The sequence below is a fragment of the Lissotriton helveticus genome, chromosome 5_1 (assembly GCF_964261635.1).
Source record: "Lissotriton helveticus chromosome 5_1, aLisHel1.1, whole genome shotgun sequence".
Lineage (NCBI taxonomy): Eukaryota > Metazoa > Chordata > Amphibia > Caudata > Salamandridae > Lissotriton > Lissotriton helveticus.
In genome coordinates this window covers 1,822,741,568-1,822,763,535 of record NC_136065.1, presented here as the reverse complement: position 1 = coordinate 1,822,763,535, position 21,968 = coordinate 1,822,741,568, and the positions used below count along the sequence as shown (strand labels likewise).

The window sequence follows — 21,968 nt, the reverse complement described above, 5'->3', positions numbered from 1 at the left end:
GATAGAGACTGAGGCAGTGCGGGTGTTGAAAGTTAGGCACGCCGGAGGTAGAAGTGGGCTGTAGCCTCCTTGTCAGCATTTTCAGCCCGGCACTTCATATTTTACAAATTAAGCACTGCAGCCACTCCTCCAATCACCCTACAATCTGTTACAAACCCCTGCACACACAGCTTCGTTTCTACATGTATGTATGGGTGTCTACCTACCTCGTTCGCGAGTTCCAGCCATTTCTGTCGACACGCAGGTCCAGAGTAGTCCCTAAAAGCCACCTTCTCCCAGTCCAAGTGCGACTCAGTGGTTTTGAATTTGCCAATGTCGAGCGAAGGAAGATTGGTCTTCATGTTGTCCAGTAGTATCAGCATGTCATCCTGGCACCAGCGCTCTGTACAGAAGAGACCGACAATGTCACAACGGGCATGGAATATGTGCAGGGAGGAAGGGTACGGATCGGTTTTTTGTATAGGTAAGACTGGTGCTGCTGCAGCAGCATGGCCCCTTGCGTTGATAGTTCAGTTTTTCCTCCACTAGATCTCTCTTGCAAGGTGTATACCTAAACCACTTTGTAAGCTTTTCGTTAACTTTCTCCGTATTTTCAAGTAGTTCTTAGCTTATAGCCCAAAGCCAAATTAATTTAGGTAATGCCACGAAAATCTATCCCTTCTTTTATCAGAATAGTGACTGTGGAAGCAGGACTAAGTATAAATAACTCACCCATGTAACCTACAGTTTCTCTTCCGCTAGCCCTGCTCTATCGTTTTTGTAAAAACGAAAAAAGAAAGTGAAGAAGGAATCAATAAAAGCCAAACGCTGACATTTAGTGCTCAAAATGTGCATATAAGCCTCTAATAAATCCAGCATACTTTATGGGAATGTAGAAGGACTTTCCTCATTGGGATTTTTTTTCCATATGGGAACAATACATCTGGAAATCTATAACTCGTCTAGGTTTTGAGATGCGCACCTTGGAATTTTAGTGATTTCCCAAAAAGTAGAACATTTATCAAATGTGTAGGTACAAATATACATGCTTACATTTCCTCTTTTGTGCAACACTTACAGTAACTATGATGTCCTAACTGTGCATTTTACTTCTTTTTTCCCCCATTTTGAAATAAATACAATACAAAAATTACATTAGGGTGGGGGCTATGCATATTTCCAACATCTTCATTATCACCTATTTAATGGAGGAAATGCCTCTTTTTGTATGGTCAGCCCCAAGTTTTTCGACTGATGCTGCTGGTTTTCCACTCTGAGAGAGCATAGAGACTTGCTTACTAGAACACAGTGCCAGTGCTCTGACCCTAATAGTGTATGTCGAATTGACTGTACCTAATTTCAAATGTCTAACTTACCTGCAAGTCCCTAGTGAATGGTAAACGTGTACCAAGCCATGTAAGGGGTTTGCAGCACCGATTGTGCCACACTGGAGGTCCTCCAAGTAAAACAAGTCCCCCAACCCCTCACTGCAGACTGTTAGAGCAGTTGTGCACTGGTAGCCCAATGTTGCCATTGAAAGCAATGGCAAAGCCACACTTCCCCAGAACATATCTGTAAGTCACTCCTCTGGCAGACCTCCCGAGCTCTAAAGGCAAGGTATTTATTCATTTTAAGGGTTTTATATAGCGCTGGCCAGACACGGAGTTATCGGAGTGCTTTAACAACCTTATTGTCATGTAGTAATCAAGTTCAAAGTAAAACAATATAAACACAATAGTTAACACATTGAATCGTGAACAAATCTGGTTCAGGGACGGGGACAAAGACGAATCCAGAGGTAGAGGAATCGTAAACAAATTGCATTGTGGCTAGTCCTGTTCTGTGAGGGGAAACAGGCATGAGCCAAGAGGTAGGTGGTGTAAAAGTCTTCATCTCGACGTGACTATATTCTCCAATGGGCAAGATACTGCATTGGGCGGTAGCTATCCCTTCGGAGAGGATTGGTTGAAGTAGAGGTCCTTTAGCTGGCTTTTAAATGTTTTGAAGGCGGTAGCTAACCCTTTGGAGAGGATTGGTTGAGGTAGAGGTCTTTTAGCTGGCTTTTACATTTTTTGAAGGAGGGGTTGGTCCGGAAATAGACTGGGATGGCGTTCCAGATTTTGGGTGCATTCCCTGAGAAGGAGGGTGAACATTTTTTGTTTTCGAGTTTTCTGAGGGATGAAAAGTAGTGTTAGTGCTCCTGAGATTCCTTGTCTGACCAGCCTTGTTGAGTTTGGAGGCTAGGTAGGCAGGTTTGCCCATGTGCAGAGCTTTGTGAGTGAGACAGGCAGTACTGAAGCTTGCTTGCATTTCGATTGGGAGCCATTTTAGCTCCCTGAGAACGGGGGAGATGTGTTCGTATTTCTTTTCTCCCATGACCAACCTGGCGGCTGCATTTAGAGTTGATCGGAGAGGAGCTAATTGAGATTTAGCCGTGCCTGTGAGGGTTGCATTCCCGTAGTCCAATCTGGACAGAACCAGGGATTGTGTGGCTTGCTGGAGGTCAGTGGGAGGGATGAAGGGTTTTATTTTGTGGAGTAGTTTTAGGCTGAGGAAAGCGCTCTTTGCGGTGTTCTTGATATGTTTGACCATGTCTACGTTTGGGTACAGAGTGATTCCGAGTGATTTTACGGAGTCAGCAGGGATGCGATTGCAGTTGAGCGCATCAATGGTTTTTAGCCATTCTGTGATTTGGGGGGGGGCTGCTCTTTGTTGGATAGGAGTAGGATTTCCGTTGTGTCTTGGTTGAGTTTCAGGTGGTTGAGCGATAGCCAGTGTTGGACTTCTTTTAGGGTGTCGTTTAGTCTCAGAATCCCAGCCATGGAGGAAGTTTCTAGGTAGATCTGTGTATCGTCTGCATAGAGGTGGAAGGGGATGTTGGCTTTTTTGAGTATGGTGGTAAGGGGATCCATGTAGATGTTTTATAGTGATGGGGAGAGGACGGATCCTTGCGGAACGCCCCTCCTTATGGCTAGTAAGTCAGACGTGAAGTTTTTAATTTATATTCTTTGGGAGCAGTTCCGCACGAAGGAGGAAAACCTATGTAAGACCACCTCTTCCGCTCCAACACTTTCTCGGAGTGCAGTAATGAGCAATTCGTGGTCTACCGTGTCGAAGGTAGCCGATAAGTCCAGGAGTATGAGCAGACAGCATCTGTCCATATCGAGTGATTTGTGGACATCATAAAAGACATTCAGGATCACTGTCTCCGTGCTGCAGCCTTTTCTGAAACCAGATGGATGAGGGTCTCGCAGGGAGTTGCTGTCCATGTGTAAGTTGGAGGAGAACGCATCTTTCTAGGATTTTAGCTAAGAATGGGAGATTGGATACAGGCCTGAAATTATTTAGGATATTTGGGTCAGCGCCCGTTTTTTATTTGGTATTGGCATGATTCGGCCAATTTTGAGACAGTCTGGCATGATTCCGGTTGTGAGCTGTTTATGATCTTGGTCCAGAGTGGGGCAAGGGTGTGTTTGAGTTTTGTTGCCAGTTGGGCAGGGATAGGGTCCTCAATGTGGGACGAGGGATTGGATTTGGTAATCATTTCGATGATTTCATCTTCAGAGATGGGGTTGAACGACTTCCAGTTGGAGGTGCGGTGCCTGGGTGGGATGTTTTTATCTTTGCCATGAGGCTGGCTTTCCCTGGTTAGACGGAGGTGGTCGTCTAGGGAGAGCTCGATCTTCGGGACTTTGTCGTTAAAGAAGTTGACAAAGTTGTCAAAAAGCTTTAGAGGCGTGCACTAAGGTTAAGGGGGGCTAAGAAGTTTGTTGCCTAATGAGATAGAAGAGTTCTTTGGGACAATTTTTGGCGTTGTCTAGTGCTCCGCAGAAGGAAGTTTTTTCTTTCTTGGTGTGCTTTTTATATTTCTTGCGTACCGTTTTGAGTTGAGCAAGGTGGACTGTGGACGGGTTGTTCTGGCAGTCTCTCTCTGCAGCTTAGTTGTCTTCTTTCCGCGCTTAGGTCTGTGTTGAACCAGGATCTTAATGGGATGTTCCTGACTCTTTTTTGTTTCAAAGGAGCCATTTGTTCAAGTATGGAGGTCATGGTTGCGTTGTAGTGTGAGGTCAGTTCTGTTGTAGATAGGTCATATGTCTACGTCATGGGTGAGGATGGTTTCTGCCAATTCTGTTGCGTGTCTGGTGGCAGAACTACAGTTTATGAGCATGCAGTTGATCGTCCCCTTATTGCCTTCGTTCGGGGAGCCCTGGGGATATTCTTGAGGGCTGGAGGCCTCGACGTTCTGTGTACGATGCAGTCTCTTCCGAATCCCGTGATAACCTGAATCTTGGAGTGGAGGTTGATAGATGAAGTTGAGTCATAGAATTTGGCGAGAACAGTCTCACTCAAGGAAACAGTATCGCTTGTTATTTTGGGTCTTTGTGTTTGGTTCAATAAGGGGGTCGTGTTCCAGCTGTGCTGTTGGACCGTGTGTTTATTGTTGGTGGCTATGTGTGTAGGCATTGGGTAGACTCCAGGGGTGCTATGAGGTTCGCTACTATTTTGTGGATTCCCTGCATCACGATCTCCAGTTGGTTTTCAACAGATCAAGTCTCTGAGTCAAATTCCTATAGGAAGGGGTGCAACTTATGACACAGACAGGGCATGCACTTTACATGTCCTGACACTAAAATACGCAAAACAACAGTTTTTACTGTGGGAAGACTTGGGGCCAGATGCATTAAATATTTTTCTCCTTGCAAATGGGCAGAATCGGCCCCTTTGCGATTGCAAAAAATGATTCTGATGCAGCAAACACAATTTTTTTATTCTGTAACCTAATACCGAAAACGGGTTAGCAATTCACTATTTGGAAGGGGCGTGTTTAGGGCGTCCCTTCCAAATAGCGAATCCTAGTTGTATGCATAAATGTTTTGTGACTGTGAATGCGGTTGCAAAACATTCACATTTTACCATCTACTTCAAGTAGGTGGTAATTCATTCGCTAATGGGAAGGAATCCCCAAGGGACCTCTTCCCCTATGTGAACGTTTGTAAAATAATTTTTCAAGAGCAGGCAGTGGACCCACAAACCACTGTTGGCTCTTAAGAAATGAAAAGAAAACTTTTTCCATTAAGCAATGCAGGTTGTAAATAAAAAATTTGCTTTATTTAAAAGTAATCACAGACATGGTGGTCTGCTGAGGCCAGCAGGCCACCATCCGTGTGATTTTTGCAACCTACCTCATTAATATTCACGAGGTAGTTAATTTGCAATCCCCTAAGAATCACTAAAAGTGTTCCACACACTTTCCTGCATTCCGTTTTGCAATTTCCTAATTGCAAATCGTAAAGATTCGCAATTAGGAAATCGCAAAGCAGTTTCTTTATGCATCTGCCCCTATGCCGCCAAATTGGCGAGTAAAGAGTTACATGCTGATCCCTCAGCTGTGCTAACTCCTGTGTGACAATAGTGAGCATTACAAAGTATCAAACAACTTGTTACATTAAGCCTGACTTGTATCTCGTCGAAATGAATGTAACTTGTTGCCATGTTCAGCTTTAGCAAAGTTGCCACTTTGTTGTCTTTAAAACTTCTGTGCCTTTCCGGTAAGATATGGAGCCTGCTCCTCAAGGCAGGTTTCTGGCATCCTGGAGAGATGTGCCAATGACTCTCAGGAAGGGGAACAATAGGGGATTCTAGGCCAGGCAGGTGTCATCTCTCTCCTACAGGAAGCCACTTGGGTGTTAACCCTAAAAGGCAAGCTTCAAGGATGAAGCTGCCTTTGAAGGACAGATGTGTAACACCAGGGGGGAGGGCTGCTCCACTGTTGAGGTAGAGAGCTGGCATGGGAAGCAGAGAGGGGAAACTATTTGCCAAACAAATTGCCCCAGGGGTGTGTAGCCCTGAGGTAGCCACACTCCTGGGGTGGGCTAAGTAGGTCTGAACACAGAGCGGGGTCTTGCCATCGTGGGTGTGGTGTGGAAGAATGGTGCCTCATGGGATAGCCAGATGCCACACTCCACAGGAAGTGGTCACCAGGTCGGAGGGAACCTGGAAGCCCATTGGCTACCAATCAAATCCTGTCCCGAAGGCACTTTCGAAGCATAAAGAGGGCCCTCCTGGCACCCAGACCTCAGATCTCTACCGACTTGGAAGAAAGACTGCCCTGCTGCAGAGGGAGCAATAAAGAGATTGCACAGACGAGTACTGCTCCTGGTGGCTAGCGAAGAGAAGCACTGTGCCTGCTGTATACTGCTCAAGGAGAAGTTGTCACAAGAGCCCATCAAGCCAAGAAAAAACCTCCTGTTCAAAGCACAAGGACACAACAGCTGAAGAAGCCTGCTAGGGCATGTTGGTTGACTAAAGTCTTAAAGCCGCTACCACAGTCGCCGTGCAGCACAGAGTTGCACCGGAGTTCGCTGAGCCGGATAGTGCAGTCGATGAGCTGCTGGAAACCCTCAGAAGGTGAGTTATCAATCCATGAAGGACTGGCCTGTGACGGATACAGCAGGTGACTGGTAATTCAGTGGTGACTGGACTTTGGCCAAATCAGAGTGGACTTTGTGGGATTTCGACCCTGCAACAAGGGCCCCCAACACCCCATCTTTGTGGACCAGGGAATCCCTGCAGGAAAACAGCAGTTGACCATGTCACATCCATAGCATCCTTCAAGCAATTTTAGCATCCTTCATCCCTTGCATCAAGGCCACTCCTTAGGAATCCATTGCAACACATTAAGTGTCTGGAACTGCTGAAGGACTGCTTCAAGTGTGAAGGTAGCTGTTTTTGAAGACATTGCTGGTCCCCAAGAATAGCGCCCTGACGGAATTCATCGCACCAAGTTTTCTTTGAAAAGGTTTCTAAGTGTCCAATTTGTTGATTCTGCCGAGGTGTGTTTGTGGCGGAGTGAAATCGCACTGATTTATTATTGGTTATAAAATCTATATCTCCAGAACCCTCCAGTGGACCTTTTTCATTCTTGCGTCTCAATTATTATAAAAATACAACCTATTTTTTATAAATTGGTTTCAGATTTCTTGAGTGTTCTGTCGATTTGTTCTTCAATTGTTTTGGTGCTGTTTAAATGCTTAACACTGGCTACTCTGTGTAAGCCTTGCTACTCAGTGCCACAGCTACCCAGGATTGAGCTATGGGTTTGACAGATGAAACTCAAGGTTCCTAAAGGGGTTCGCTAGTGTATTACACAGTGAGGTTGGACTACCACACCATGTAATACACCCCTTTTCCTCGCAAAACATAAAAGCCAGACAGGTATCAGACTGTGTATTTCCCTTCACCACTGACGCATGCATTTTAATTGCAGGATTTCTTAAGTGCTATGTAGGTTCCATTCAGTGCACACTTATATGAACTGTACGTGTGTTGCTTCAGTGAAAAAAGTCTGAAACCAGGCAGGTTGGTTAGTTTTATAAAATATACCACAATCGAATTTTGCCCATAAGCAGTACAAATGCATTGATTAACTTGTTTTACACACCGTCACTGATGTGCATGACTTCAACTGCCTCCCGTAGTGCTTTTAGGTCGAGCATAGCTTTGCAGCGCACATGCGCTGCTCGCGCTGCTCGCACTGCGACGCATACAGTAGTAGACTACGGTGTGTAAGCCTCGCCCATACTTTTCATTGTCTGGTGTCATTGTCCTTGGTAAATGTGGGCTTCTGATTGATAATGAGGCTGGTTAATCCCCCCTTGTTACTGCCCTGCCGCCATTTGTTACCTCCCATGAGGACTGGATCTTTTACTGGTGGTGTTACACAGACTCCTTCATAAGTCGATAAGCACAATTTTCAGCGCGGTCCGCTTTCACTTTAGCGTGCGCGCTTGTTTTTTTAGCTGTGATTCGTCCTTGAGGGAATGTCCATGGTTTCTCACCTCTCCTCGCAGCTTGTGTCTGTTACTACAGAGCTATGGCTCATCCCCCTCATCACCAGGGATTGGGGCTGCACTCTCATGCCCCCCACCCCCAACCCCTCTTCTTCATCACAGCAGCATGGTAAGGGGCAGAGTTGCTCCTCGGCGCCTTATGGAAGTAGAACGTGACGTCAGTGGGGGTCAGCTGACCCAGCCCACCAGGACAAACCCCGCAAGGTGTCAGGCTTTAGTGGTCCTTAAGTCCAGCTCTGTTCCTCTCTTTCTGTTATAGACCGCCCTTATTGTTCGTTTGTTTTATTTTCCTATGTTTTTGTGTCATCTCCTCCACTACAGGGTGCCTTATTATACTTTCACCGCCCTATCAGATAAACTTATTTTGAAATGTTCCTTGTGAGTCCCTCCCCCTTTCTGCCCCGGTCGCTTCAGCGGCCACACGCTCTGTGTTAATCCAGCCCACCGAATCTCCCCAGAAGAATAAGGTTTGCACCGAAGCGGGGCTCATCTCTACGCATGGATGCAAAACTGATCAGTGCAGCTTTTTCTTTAACCGGTTTGTGCATTTTTATCATCATAATTTTGTGCTCGCTGGTAGTAGCAGAATGCGTAAAAACACAAGCGCTATTCACGCGTATTTTTTTAGGCAGATTTATATAGCGCAAACTCGACCCAGAGGTACACTCTATGCGTAATCTTCGCTGTTTAAAAAACGTGAACATAAAAGATCAGTGCCAGTTTGTAGCTATGCGCCGTCCGTGGCCCGTAATACTCGGGTCGTGCCCTTTACTTGCAGAGGCGTCACCTTTGCAACCCGCACCATCCGGGACTGTGTTTTTACTAGTGTTCCATAATCACATTTTGTTAATTTGTAGAACAAATAAACTGGGTTTTTTATTTAAACATCTTATAACGTGAAACGGTGATTATAAACTTCATGAAAAAAGAAGAGGGTTTGGTGCTAAGCATCTCCGGTTGCAGTTCTAGAAAGCATGCTACAATAAAACAACAAGCCAAGCAGGCCGACATGCCCTAAACCGAAAACATACAGACATCTGACATCTCAGAAGGCAAAAAAAGGTTAGTATTAATAAGATTCATATTATCACACGGTTTCATGCATAGGTAATAATGCAATATATTCAGATAATCAATGTCTGCCAGTTCTAATATCCAGAATATGCTCATATTTAGAAAGAAACACAATCTCATATCCAGTCCTGTAAGGCTGGAAACAATTTTTACTTCCAAACACTAGGTGTCAGTTTTTAGGTCGAGCCTAGCGGCAGCATGCATACACTGCTCGCTCTGTGAGGCATACAGTAGTCGAGAATGCTGTGGAAGCCTCGCCTTCTCTCCGTCCATATTTTTGATTGGCTGGTGTCATGGTCCTTGGTAAATGCTGGCTTCCGATTGATAATGAGGCTTGTTAGTCCCTCCTGTTACCGCCCCGTCACCATTTGTTACCTCCCTTGTGGACTGGATCTTTTACTTGTGGTGTTACACGGTCAGCCCTATTTTTTTTTGTATTTGCAGTGCGGTCCGCTTTCACTTTAGTGGCCTTGCTTGTTTATTTCATTAATTTGCAGCGCAGGACGAAAGGGAGCGCTTTTACTCACTAATCTAACAAGCATTTGCAATGCAATAGGTCTCGCATTTACGCGCGTTTGAACTATTGACATTGCAAATAACAATGCCTTTTTTTTGTTTTTAAAACATAAATAAAAGGCATTGTCATTTACAACGCCAATAGCTTAAACTCACATAAATAGGAGACCTATTGCATCGGTAATGCTTGTTAATATTACAACTGTCTTCCAACAGTGTATATAGAAAATGCTCATTTACCTCAATAACGCACCCACACTGGGGCTGAACTTCACTTTGGGGTTTATTTACTAATCCGAAACACCAACAGGATTTGCAAAGACAAATGAACTTGCTTTTTGGCTTTACCAATGCAGACATAGTGGTTTTGCTCATTTTTTTTTTTAAACAGGTGCAGTTCATCATTGGGAGAGGGGGGAGAAAACAAGCATTGCCAAAACCAACAGTTCTTGCACATGAGAGCTATTGGCTTTGGCAATGTTTAGTAGCCATGTAAAAAAGCATTGCAATTGTTGTGCTGCATGGCTACAATTTTTTTTTAAAGCACTAGGACATGGCCTGCACGAATGCAGTATTTACAAGTGTCTTTTAGAGTGCTGTGTCATAGTATTTTAGTAAATAACATTTTAGCTGCGTTGTCCCAAACCAACACAGAGGGTGGAAGGGAGGACAGGCGAGAAGGGATATGGAAGCACACAGCCACTGGAGGGTGGGCGGGAGGGGCTGGGGACAAGCAGGTGGACAACAGAGGCTGGTTGAGCACACAGACAATTAAGAGAGGCCGGGATGGGCATGGGGCAACACATGGACAACAGATGTTCACTACATGGACAATGGAGGGTACTAGGGAGGGCCTGGGGGGCATACAAACAATGGAGGGAGGACTAGAGGTTCTGGAGACAAGTGGACTGACAACGTAGGATGCAAGGGAGGGCCTGGGAGAAAGCACATGGACAATAGAGGGTGGGTGGGAGAACTTGGGGCAGGCAGATCGACAGGAGGTGTTGGGGCAAGCAAACAGACTAAGGATGGTAGGTGGAAGAGACTGGGGGCAAGCTCACAGAGAATGGAGGGTGAGTCGGAGGGGTTGGGGAAAGCAGAAGGACAATGAAGAGTGGTCAGGGAGGTAGGCAGAAAGTGCGAGGGCAACCAGACAGAAAGAGGGTAAGCAGGAGGGGCAGGGTTCAAGAACCCAGACAGGTGGGGGAATGGGCTCGTGATAAGCACTGACAACTGAGAGTGGGAGTGAAGGGTGGGGAGCAGCAGAGGTTTGGGGTCTAGGGCAAGCACACAGACAACAGAAGGAAGGAGGGAGAGCAAGAATACAAAGGGGGAGAAATGCACAAGGGAGATCGCTGAAAAACCCACGCACTCATGAAGAGTGCTTAAACAAAAATAAAAAGTTGTGTCCGAAAATGTGAGCGAATGAGTAAGAATGAAGCCAACCAATAGTAAGCAATGGGCGTCATCTCTTTCATACAGGGGAACCAATCAACTAGCTGGAGGAGAGGGACCATCTAGTCCAATGGGGGGGAGGGGCGAGAAAGTAGGGGCAATAAGGTGATTTGATGAGGGAAGCAACACATGAGAGAGAGGGGGCAAAAAATATACACCATTATTGCAAGGCCCTGACTAGGAGTTGCATAGTACTGCCGGAGTGAAATTATGTTACTATGTACTAAGACTGCCCCAGTACTGTTCAACAACTGTGTAGAACAAATTTACTGATCATAAAACCACAGGGCCTTCTCAATTCTGTGGGGCTAAGACATACATTTACCATCTACCCTGAGCAGGTGATAAATGTACTCTGATGCCTTTGTGTGAGGTGGAGCAGGAGGGAAGTGCAAGCTAATTCCTGACGGAGGCGGGGCGACGAGTGGGTGGGGTTATTGTATGCACCCCAGGCCATAAGAAAGAGGCTTAGCTGCGATTTTACAGTGAAATACTGTAAAGTAAAATGGGGTCCTGTGTTCCAACACCCAGCAAAAACAAATGCAGAACACCAGCCGACTCAGACTCTGGCAGAGCAGAATTCCATACAGAAATTCCACTCGGTCCAACTCATAATCAGTGCCGAAGAACGCATACAGACACTATAACTCCTTAGGCGTTACACTCACTGCATAGAATAGCCAGCAATACACACTATAGGAAACTGAACCTTGGAAACTCTTCCATATTTATCCGTACAGTTATTTGTGCTCCATCTTCAGGTCTGGCGTTAGCATACAGCACAGGGCAATGGGTGAGCAGCCACTGGCGAGCTTTACTGTGAGTGACATTATTCTGCCCTTTCACAAGCAGCACAACCACATATAAGTAGTTTCCTTCAGTGACAGGGACTACTACGGCAAAGTATGATTATTGAGACCAAAAACATTTTTGCTTTTAGTAGGTTTAAAAAAAAATAAAGTTTGATGAGGGTCCGGCTGCTTCCCCAACATTATAATTTTAGAAAAACTATGACAACACAAGTACTGACAAAGCCAGGAGGCTGATAAAAAAATACCAGACCAAATGGCTTTGCTAACGCTCGTCTATCCTCGACTTTAGGGACAGTAACTAACCTACACAATGCCCTTTGTTATATGTATTTTGATGCTCTTTGCATGAGCCCATAAACATACAGTCTCACACAGGGGAATAAGAGGTGAGCTGGAAACCCTTCCAGGGAGTATGTTTCTGTGCGAGGAGGCCCAGTACTATATATTTCCATTCTGGGTTTAGCACCTTAATCAGAGAGGCACTGGCTGGGGCGCGTCGTGATCCCGAACGCCCGCCTGCCGTGAGTGGGGCTGGGGCGCGGCCGAGGCCCGGGCTGCGGAGGTGGGTTTGGGTCTTGCTTCGGGCCCCGGCCTGCTTGCTGCGGCAGACGCTGGGTGCGGCGCGGGTCCCCCTGGCGCCCATGCAAAGATTGCTGCCTGGATTGGAGGCCCTCCCAGAGTCCGCTGCTGCCCTCGATGCTCCTGAACGGCCTGGGGGGCAAAGAAGAGCTATGTCCACAAGCTTGCAGAGCAGCTGACATTCTGACTGCAGGTTTCCGATCCCCAGTTCCTATCACACATTGACATTTTCCTTGGGCCCGCTGCCTACCTACACCTCAGAGATCCCTAAGCAGCCACCAAGCTTGGACAAAGAGCTGCATCTGTACACTGCCCTCCCCCTAGCACAAGTCCTCCCTGCTCGGCTCTGTGTGTGTGTATATATATATATATATATATATATATATATATATATATATATCATACTCCACTCCTTCAAAGAACGAGTAAGGCCACAGCTGGGGAACGGATTGGAAGCGCTTTATTAGGCTGCACAAAAACACGGAGAGAATGTTCTCTTCTTATGGCGGATGCATTTCGGCGTTCTTCGCCTCTTCAGCGCCAGGTGCGTGTGCTTGTGTGGACGGATGTGAGTGAGGAAGATATGTCCTGCCTTCTCACCAACAGACCGCAGCTCCTCTCACTACGTTAACCTCATAATGCATACACCACTTGTAGTCCGCTTGATGTTCGGCGCCTACAAGGTCCAGCGTGCCACATCAGTGCAATGGAAGGTAGCGCAGGAGTAGAGTGGAAGGGGGAATATTTGCTGCATAGTCCGTATTTGAAATTCAATGTCCAAAAGTACAATTGCGCAGCTGCGCTTCCTCCAGTCCCCAAACCGCTTCAACCACTGGAAGTGGTCCCCCGCGACAAGGCGGAGGAGGGCACTGGAGCTCGGTTGAAACTCCAGGAGCCTAGTCCAGACAGCTTGACGACGTCGGAGAGTTGGACATGGTCCCCCGCTACAAGGCGGAGGAGGGCATTGGAGTTCGGTTGCTGACCCTTCCCGAGAAGCCCAAAGTCACACACGGATGATTTGGCGGGCACCCTCGGCAGCACAGGATCGGTGACGCTGAGGAAGGGGGTCGGCGTCGACTGAGCCAGCGCAGGTGAACAAGCGCCCCCCCTCCAAGGAAGGTTTCAAGACGGAGCGGTCGGTGTCTGGAGCGGATACGGTGTGCCCCGGGGTGTGTTTTCAGCAGTGTTTCGACGGAAGACCTCCCCCTCCCCCCCCCGCCGTCCAGTGGTTCGGTGAGTACCGAATGGGGGCATCTGGAGCGGCTCCGGTGCGACAGTGTCCGAATGTTTGTGGCAGCTTTTTGGGCGGGGGGCGGGAGGCTTCCCCCCCCTCCCCCCTCACACTGCCGGTATGCTCTATTTACCGGTGTGTCGGGGGCAACCTCTGCGCAACTTGGGAGAAGCCTGATGTGAGCAGCAGCGTCAGTGGTGATTTCTAAGGTAACGGCACGCAGAGCTATTTGCCCATCGGCACGCAGAGCAAAATTCCCATGCAGGTCTTTTCACTCTCTGCCTGGAACACAGCACACAAAACTATTTAAACAGCCTCAGGGGCGACGCGAATGGCAACTACTTGCAATCACATCATATCAAACACTCATGCAGGCTTTTTTTACGCTTTGCCCGGACTTCTATGTGACTGGTATTTTCGCGGGCTTTTCACTCTCCATTGCTAACATGGCTGGGGCCATAAAGCTGGAACCATAAATCGCCCCCCTGCCCACCATGAAGCTACATACCAACGCGGTCAGGGAGCAGCAAAACAGAGATAAGCCACCATCTAGCAGCATAGAAGCTGAACTCTGCTCTCCCCCTCAATCAACATGGAAGATGGACTAATTCGACATCCCCAGAGTAGAAAGAGAAACCAAACTCTGGAATCCTTGCATTTTGGCTGCCATCTTAGACTGGTCTCTCCCTCTCTCTCTCTCTTTGTCGGCCATTCTGGACTAGTCTTTCTCACCACTTGAACTCACCCTAGGGAAACCCTCATTAGGCTAATATTAATTAGCGGATGTCTGCCACTTTGCGGTATCATACCTCCAATCACTTTTAATGCACCGATAGTTAGCCCATATAGCATCCTAAGAAATACTACTATTAATTAGAAAGACTACTATTAATTAGCGAGTGAATGCCTTTTATTGCAGTACTATACTTCTATTTGTTTATAATGCACCGATCGTTAGCTCATATAGCACCCTAAGAAATGGCCTATTTAGATTATTATCAACTAGTGAATGTATGCCTTTTATTACAGTATTATACCTCTACTTGTTTTTAATGCACAGATCGTTAGATCACATTGCACCCTATGCATGATTTACCTGATTGTACTGATTGCTTCTTCTGATTTATTTGTTTGACAATGTATTGTTTTCTCATCTGATTGACCCCTCTGAACTATGATCCCTCATGTATCCCTTCTATGTAAAGCGCTCTGATATCCGCAAGGATCTTGTCCGCGCTATATAAAACTTTCAAATAAATAAATAATAATAAATAAACCACCGCAGCTCAGGAATCCTTTCTGGCGGGGGCAAGTCTAGGAAATCCGACCGGCCAGACGTGATGCATAATGTCATCCTCACCGTCATACTTCTTTCTTCGCTGCGTGGTGGACTCTGCAAGTTCCGATACCCCGGAGAAATCCAAACTGCAAGCAGTGTTCCAGTAATCACAGAGTCGCTTGTATACACATATATATATATATACATATATATATACCGCCACCGCTGTAAGGCGGATTGTGGGCGGTAGGGATACCAACATTGGCTTCGGACCCCTGGCTAGCACACAGTGCCTAGAGGCTGACGTCCTAATTCGATAGGGCCAATTGCGGCCTAACTGGGCCTACCATTCATCCCTATACTCAGGGATCATTGCACTGCCTTCAAGCTTTGACTGCCGGATAGGTCCTACACCGCCACCATGAGAGGCACGTGTGTGTGCGTCTGTGCGTGTATGAAAGACTATGTTCACATATGTGTGTGCTTGTGCACGTCTGAGCGTGTCATGGTGTTGACATGTATTTGGGTGTTTTTGTATTAGAGCATGTGATTCTATGTGTGCTTGTGTTTGTGCGCGCAGATGTCTCTGTATGTGTGCTTATGTCTGTGCGTGTGATGGTGTGTGCATGTATTTGAGTGTTTTTGTATTAGAGCATGGAAGTGTATGTGTGCTTGTGCGTGTGGATGTTTCTGTATGTATGCCCTCTGTTCGAGTATGACATGGTGTCCGCACATTTGTTGTGTGCTTGTGCATGTCTGTGCATGTGATGGTGTGTGTGTGTGTGTGTGCATGTATTTGTGTGTACTTCCTTGAGTATTTTTGTTATGGAGCATGTGATTGTATGTGTGCTTTTTTATAGTTTCTGTATGTGCGTGAGTTCGTGTATATGAGAGTCAGCGCAGTGTGTGTGCTTCTGCATGTCTGTGCATGTGATGGTGTTTGCGTGTACATGTATTTGGGTGTTTTTGTATTAGAGCGTGGGATTTTATGTGTGCTTGTGTTCCTGGATATTTCTGGCTATGTGCTTTTCTGTGTGCCTCAGTGTGCATATGAGAGTGTGTGCTCACATTGATGTGTGCTTGTGCATGTCTGTGCGTGTGATGGTGTGTGCACGCTGAATTTGTTATTTTCTGTCGGCCGCTGTCCTGGAAATTGACTTTAACTGCCTGATGCCTAACCTTAGGATGGCCACCAGTGTACAGTACAGTCCCCTGCCTAACCCCAAGATGGCTTCCTTAGTGATCCCCTACACGTTGTTTTACTTCCCTGGGATAACAATTGGACATTGACCAGACCTTGTAACCTATCCCCTAACCTGCCTACACATTAGGACTTGGAACCTGTGGAACTTACCCCAGACTGTGGAGACCTAGCGATTTGGCTGATGCCCGGTGGAGCTACCATATAGCCAAAGAGAAGATGGGTTGTGGACTCCCCCATCCTGTCGTCACCTACCCAGCCGGACCGTGGGCAGATTTTCACCTCGTCTCTTCATCCTGTGTTCCTCCTACCCCTTTACCCTATCCCCTTACCCTTCCAGCTCCATTCACCTTGTCCCCTATGTTCTGTAAATGCTTTTCTTGATACCTATGTAACTTTTAACTGATGTAATTTGCAACATTATGTAAAGCGCTCTGATTCCATCGGGTCTAGCCAGCGCTACATAATTACTCATTAATAACATTTTTTTCCCATTTAGTACTCTTTCTCCCTTTGTCTACCTCCCTAGTTCCTATCCGCTCTCCCCTGAATCTCTCACCTTGCCTGCTAGTCTGCCTAGCCCCCTGTCCTTTGTGCCCTTTCACTAAGCACTCCTCCCCTTGTTGGGGAAAGATCCAATATTTATACCTGAAGTCTCAGCGTACCCGCTGAGAGAGTCCACTGTGCCAAGGGAGCCACTCACAGCTGAGGTATGGTATGGGTCCTTTCCAAAGCACTCCCGCTCCCCTTTTTGGGGGAAGGATCCAGTATGTAGGCCTTGGAGTCTCAGAGACCCCCCCTGAGAGAGTCCACTGCATAAAGGGAGCCTCCAGCAACAGAGATAGGGAAGTGATACCACTTCCCCTGGGATCACAGCTTTCTGGACTTTGGACGTTGCTTTGACTCGTCTACCGGTTTGTGTCCCCCTCGCCCTTCCCCATCTCTTTCCCGTCTTCATTACCGGTCTACCTTCCCAGCTCTTCCCCCTTCCCCTGAATCTTGTCCCTGCCTGCTTTTCCCCTGATGTATTTGTGCTTATTGTTTATCTTGACCTCACAAGTGACTATGTTGCCATGCTCTAATAACTGTGTAACCTTTGAGACGATGTAACCTGTATCTATGATCTGATGCTCTTGTAAAGCGCTCCGATACCTCCGGGTCTAGCCAGCGCTATATAAAACCTTTAAAACAAATAAATAAATAAAATAGGTGTATGTGGGATGCTTGTCCAGTAATAGGAGGGTTGATGGAGTCCTAAACAATGCACAAACACCCGTCTGGGGGTGGCAACTGCACTTCTGATGTCTGCCTATCACACTCAGATACCAAAACAGAGTAATTTCACTGTGTAGAGTGTGGTTTAGCAGCGCATTGCTGACATGTTTCAGTAACATTAAGGGCACCCAGCTACCTGTCAAATAACATAGCATATCAAAAGGGTTTTGGCCAAAGCACTCCACTTGTCCCAATGACCAGCACTTTATCTTCCCACCCAAATTCGAAGGAGGTTTAAATAGTGGAATTTCTTCCGTGGATGGTACATCTCTCAAAGAGAGTTTCAATATATTCACGTTTTCAATATTTCTGAATGAGAAAATGTTTTCAGATTGAGTTCTGCCTCCCCGAATTCCTCAACAGACCAATAACTATGCATATCTCAGTATTCCTGTTACGTTGCGCTTTCAGCATTTGGACACTGCATTTCCACCATTAGATGGTCTTGTATCACTGAAATGTTAACCCCTCCCCCTTTTTTTGTATTTCTCTTTACCAGAGTTATGGTGGCTTGGGGTCGGTCATTTCAACATCTCAGTGAAATTATGACAATATTGTATAATTTACTAGCTTACTCGTCCGCTGGGATCTCAGAAGAAAGGAAATTCAAGGAAACTTGTTATGATAACATTCAATTTACATTGTGTCATTTTATTGAAACTTATTAATTTTAATCTGGAAAACATTTCAAAGTGTCGTTTTAATTCTATTTATTTATTCGAGTGCTTGTGGATACATAAATGGAAAATTTCAGCATTCGAAAGATTATGAGGGCCCTGGGGGGCCGATATTAAAATAAATGTATGCCAGAAACCTTCGTGGGAGTGTACTCAACAACTTCCCAAAGTTTCATGGCGATCGGATGAATGGTGTAGTAATGCATGTGCCAGAAACCTTCGCGGAAGTGTACTCAACAACTTCCCAAAGTTTCATGGCGATTGGATGAATTGTGTAGTAATGCATATGCCAGAAACCTTCACGGGAGTGTACTCAACAACTGCCCAAAGTTTCATGGCTTACCCGTCGCGCATTGCTGCGATCTCAGAAGAAAGGAAATTCAAGGAAACTTGTTATGATAACATTCAGTTTACATTGTGTCATTTGTATTGAAACGTATTCATTTTAATATGGAAAACATTTCAAAGTGTTGTTTTAATTCTATTTATTTATTCGAGTGATTGTGGATACATAATTGGAAAAATTCAATATTCGAAAGATTATGAGGGCCCTGGGGGGCCGATATTTAAAAACAAATTATGCCAGAAACCTTCGCAGGAGTGTACTCAACAATTTCCCAAAGTTTCATTGCGATCGGATGAATGGTGTAGTAATACATATCAACAGCGTGGGCACACAATTTGTGTGCACATCCCAGTGTATGGGCACTCCCTCTGGTTCGTCATATAAGACAGACTCCTCTGGGTTTTGTAAAATTGTGTGCCCACGCTGTTGATTTCTACATATTGGCGCAAACGGACGGTTACGCCACCAGTAGGAGCACCTTTAAACAAAAGAATTCAAACTAAGCACTTAATAAAACAAGTTCATCTAACTCGCTGTGCATTGCCCGCACCACTTTTTCTGTAGTAATACATATGCCAGAAACCTTTGCGGGAGTGTACTTAACTTCCCAAAGTTTCATGGCGATCTGATGAATGGTGTAGTAATGCATAAAGAACAGACAGACAGACATTTGTTTTTATATATATATAGATTATTTAGCAGAATATTATATGTATGGATGCATGTACCGTAGAACACTGCTATATATACATTTATACTACGAGAATGAGTGGCCATCCTAGCAAGACTAGAAAAGTTAGTCTTGTAGAGCAGTGTAGCATCAGTGCGATGTGGTTTAGTAATATATTCGAATGGTTCTACAAGGTAAATGTATGTGACATCAAATCCTAAGGCACCTGGGACCCTGTTATAGATAGGGCGCACCTTAAAGCAGGTGCACAGGGCACAAACAGAGAAAGTACGCCCTATTGGGAAGAACGTGTTGCCCTCAGGGCAGCGGCGATCTCGTGCTGCCCCTAGGGCAGCGCATTCAAGAGAAATCTGGAGCAGCTGTTTAATAGCGCCTCTGTGTTTCTCTGGGAAGTCGGCAACCCGCCTGCACTTTCAAGGTGGGAAAGGTCCCCTTGCAGGCAGGTGCTGTGAGTGATGGCACCCGCCTGCAAGGGAATGTCTGAGGTGGTGGTAGTGTAATCCATGGGACTCCCTTTCTCCCCTCCAGAGGGCTGCTTTTAGGAGCAGCACTGAAATTGTGCGACTTTTTTGTGGCGCACTTTCATTGCACCTCCTAAAGGCATGTATGCCTCTGCACCCACGTTTGAAACGAGATTCCCTCATTTGAGGTAACACCTTCTCTCGATAGCGCTGATTCTACATGAGCACCAGCGCTATCTGTATTACAGAAGGTGCCACACAAAGGAGGAGTCTGCTGCTCAATTCTGTGGGGCTAAGACATACATTTACCATCTACCCTGAGCAGGTGATAAATGTACTCTGCTACCTTTGTGTGAGGTGGAGCAGGAGGGAAGTGCAGGCTAATTCCTGACGGAGGCGGGGCGACGAGTGGGTGGGGTTATTGTATGCACCCCATGCCATAAAAAACTAAGGAAGAGGCTTAGCTGCGATTGTACAGTGAAATACTGTAAAGTAAAATGTGGTCCTATGTTCCAACACCCAGCAAAAACAAATGCAGAACACCAGCGCTGATTCTACATGAGCACCAGCGTTATCTGTATTACAGAAGGAGCCACACAAAGGAGGAGTCTGTTGCTCCCTGGGGCACTTCTGTAATACGGGACCTGATTGTGTGCCCATATGTGTGATGAACTCAAAACACCTCCAGTGGATCTGTGAGGGTGGGAAGGGTATGCAAGTAAGGATGTGCAGTAGTAATTTTGCAAACAATATAACTTTGGTGCTGTACTGTTACGTCGGACAGTGATGTTATGTAGGTTGGCAAATGCTGTCCGAGCCTCATGGATGTGACATATTTGAACACTGTTGGGTGTTCGTGATATGTTTTGTCTAAAATGGTATGTAGTATGATGTATGGATATATGGAAGCAAAGCAGACACTTCCCAACCACAAATAATGTATTAGGTTGAAGCCTAAAGCAACACAGTTGAATTACTATTTCGATATCAATCTGACACCGTTAATTGTGGTGCAATTAGTTTGAAACTAAAGCAAATCATTTTCAGGATACGTGCTACTGTGTGAATGCAGGGTCAATCATCCAATCCCAAAAGCTTTGAATTTCAGAAATATAAGATGGCTATAGTGTACTGTTTGAGATATTAACAGAGTCTGTAAAATTGTTTTGGTGTGTGTTTCCCCTTTGGTATTTTCAGAATATCATACTTGTCTAGGAAGAGGTGGGGTATGTGCATAACTATGTTATGTTAGTGATATTTGTACTGCGCACAGCTGCTCCAGCGAAGGAGCGCCCGGCGCACCGACAAGGTGGCGACACAACACAACAAGGAGGCAGAAAATATTTTAAAAAGGGGTTTAAAATTTAACATAACTGGAGAAACAAAAAGGTTTTAGCGGCCTTGCGGAAAGAGAGCAAGTCGCCAAGAGTCCGGATTTTCAAGGGGAGAGCGTTCCAAAGTGCGGCTGCCCGCACCCTAAAGGAGCGACCCCCCGCCCGACTGAGTTTGAATCGAGGGGCTACTGCTAATTCTTGGTCCAAAGAACGCAGAAAGCGGCCCGGGATGTAGGGGCACAAAAGTTGATGCAATAAGGGAGGCGACAAGTCCTTCAGAATCTTAAAAGACAGGCAGCGGATCCATTTTAAAGTGCTGTGCATAACGGGTAACCAGTGCAAAGCTCGCAGAGTTGGAGTGGCCGAGCAAAACCTAGGAAGACCTACGATTGCTCTGGCCGCTGCGTTCTGCACTCTTTGGAGACGGGTCAGCTCGGCCTGGTTTAACCCTATAAAAAGGGAGCTGGCATAGTCCAGCCGAGCCAGAACCGTCGCTTGAACCACGAGTTGACGGGTTGCGGCATCGAAGTACTTAAGAGCAGGTCTCAAATTGCGCAAGATGCCGAAGCAGCACGCCGCCGTCCTTTTGGTGTGGCCAACAAAATTGAGGGAGGGGTCCAACCAAACCCCCAGATTTTTGATCTCCGGAGTGGGGGTGGGACCCAGCTCAGGAGGCCACCAGGAGTCTCCCCATAGTTCCGTCCGCTTACCAAAGACCATCACCTCCGTTTTTTTGGCATTTAGTTGGAGACAGTTGGACGTCATCCAACCAGCCACCGCCCGAAGTCCTTCTCTGAATCTTGGGGCATCCACCCCGGAGTCCCCGCTGATCGTGACCGCTAGCTGGGTATCATCTGCGTACGACACCATGGTCATACCGCAGAGCTTCACAACCTCAGCCAGCGGCCTCACGTAGATGTTAAACAACGTGGGACTCAGCGAGGAACCCTGTGGGACCCCAAGAGACAGAGGATGCCGTTTGGACTGATAGGGCGGGGCAGCCACACAGAAGGAACGGTCCATGAGAAACTAACGAAACCACTGGTGTGCAGTACCGGTCACCCCTATCTCCTCAAGACGCTGCAGGAGAATTTCATGGGAGACCGTGTCAAAGGCGGCGCTTAGATCTAACAAAACAAGCGCCGCCGTTTGACCTGCATCCAGAACTGCCCGCAGGTGCTCGACCATGAATAACAGTGCCGTCTCCG

General features: G+C 46.4%; 1 protein-coding gene across 6 annotated transcripts in view; it reads right to left on the bottom strand.

The window, feature by feature from the left end:
- UBTF (upstream binding transcription factor) overlaps nt 1-21,968 on the bottom strand; it is a 163,773-nt gene that overhangs the window by 130,871 nt on the left and 10,934 nt on the right. For all 6 annotated transcript variants that reach the window (XM_078645187.1, XM_078645189.1, XM_078645191.1 and 3 more), the window contains exon 3: nt 207-382. In XM_078645187.1, the coding sequence (XP_078501313.1) occupies nt 207-382 (176 nt within the window). The remainder of the gene's footprint in view (nt 1-206; nt 383-21,968) is intronic.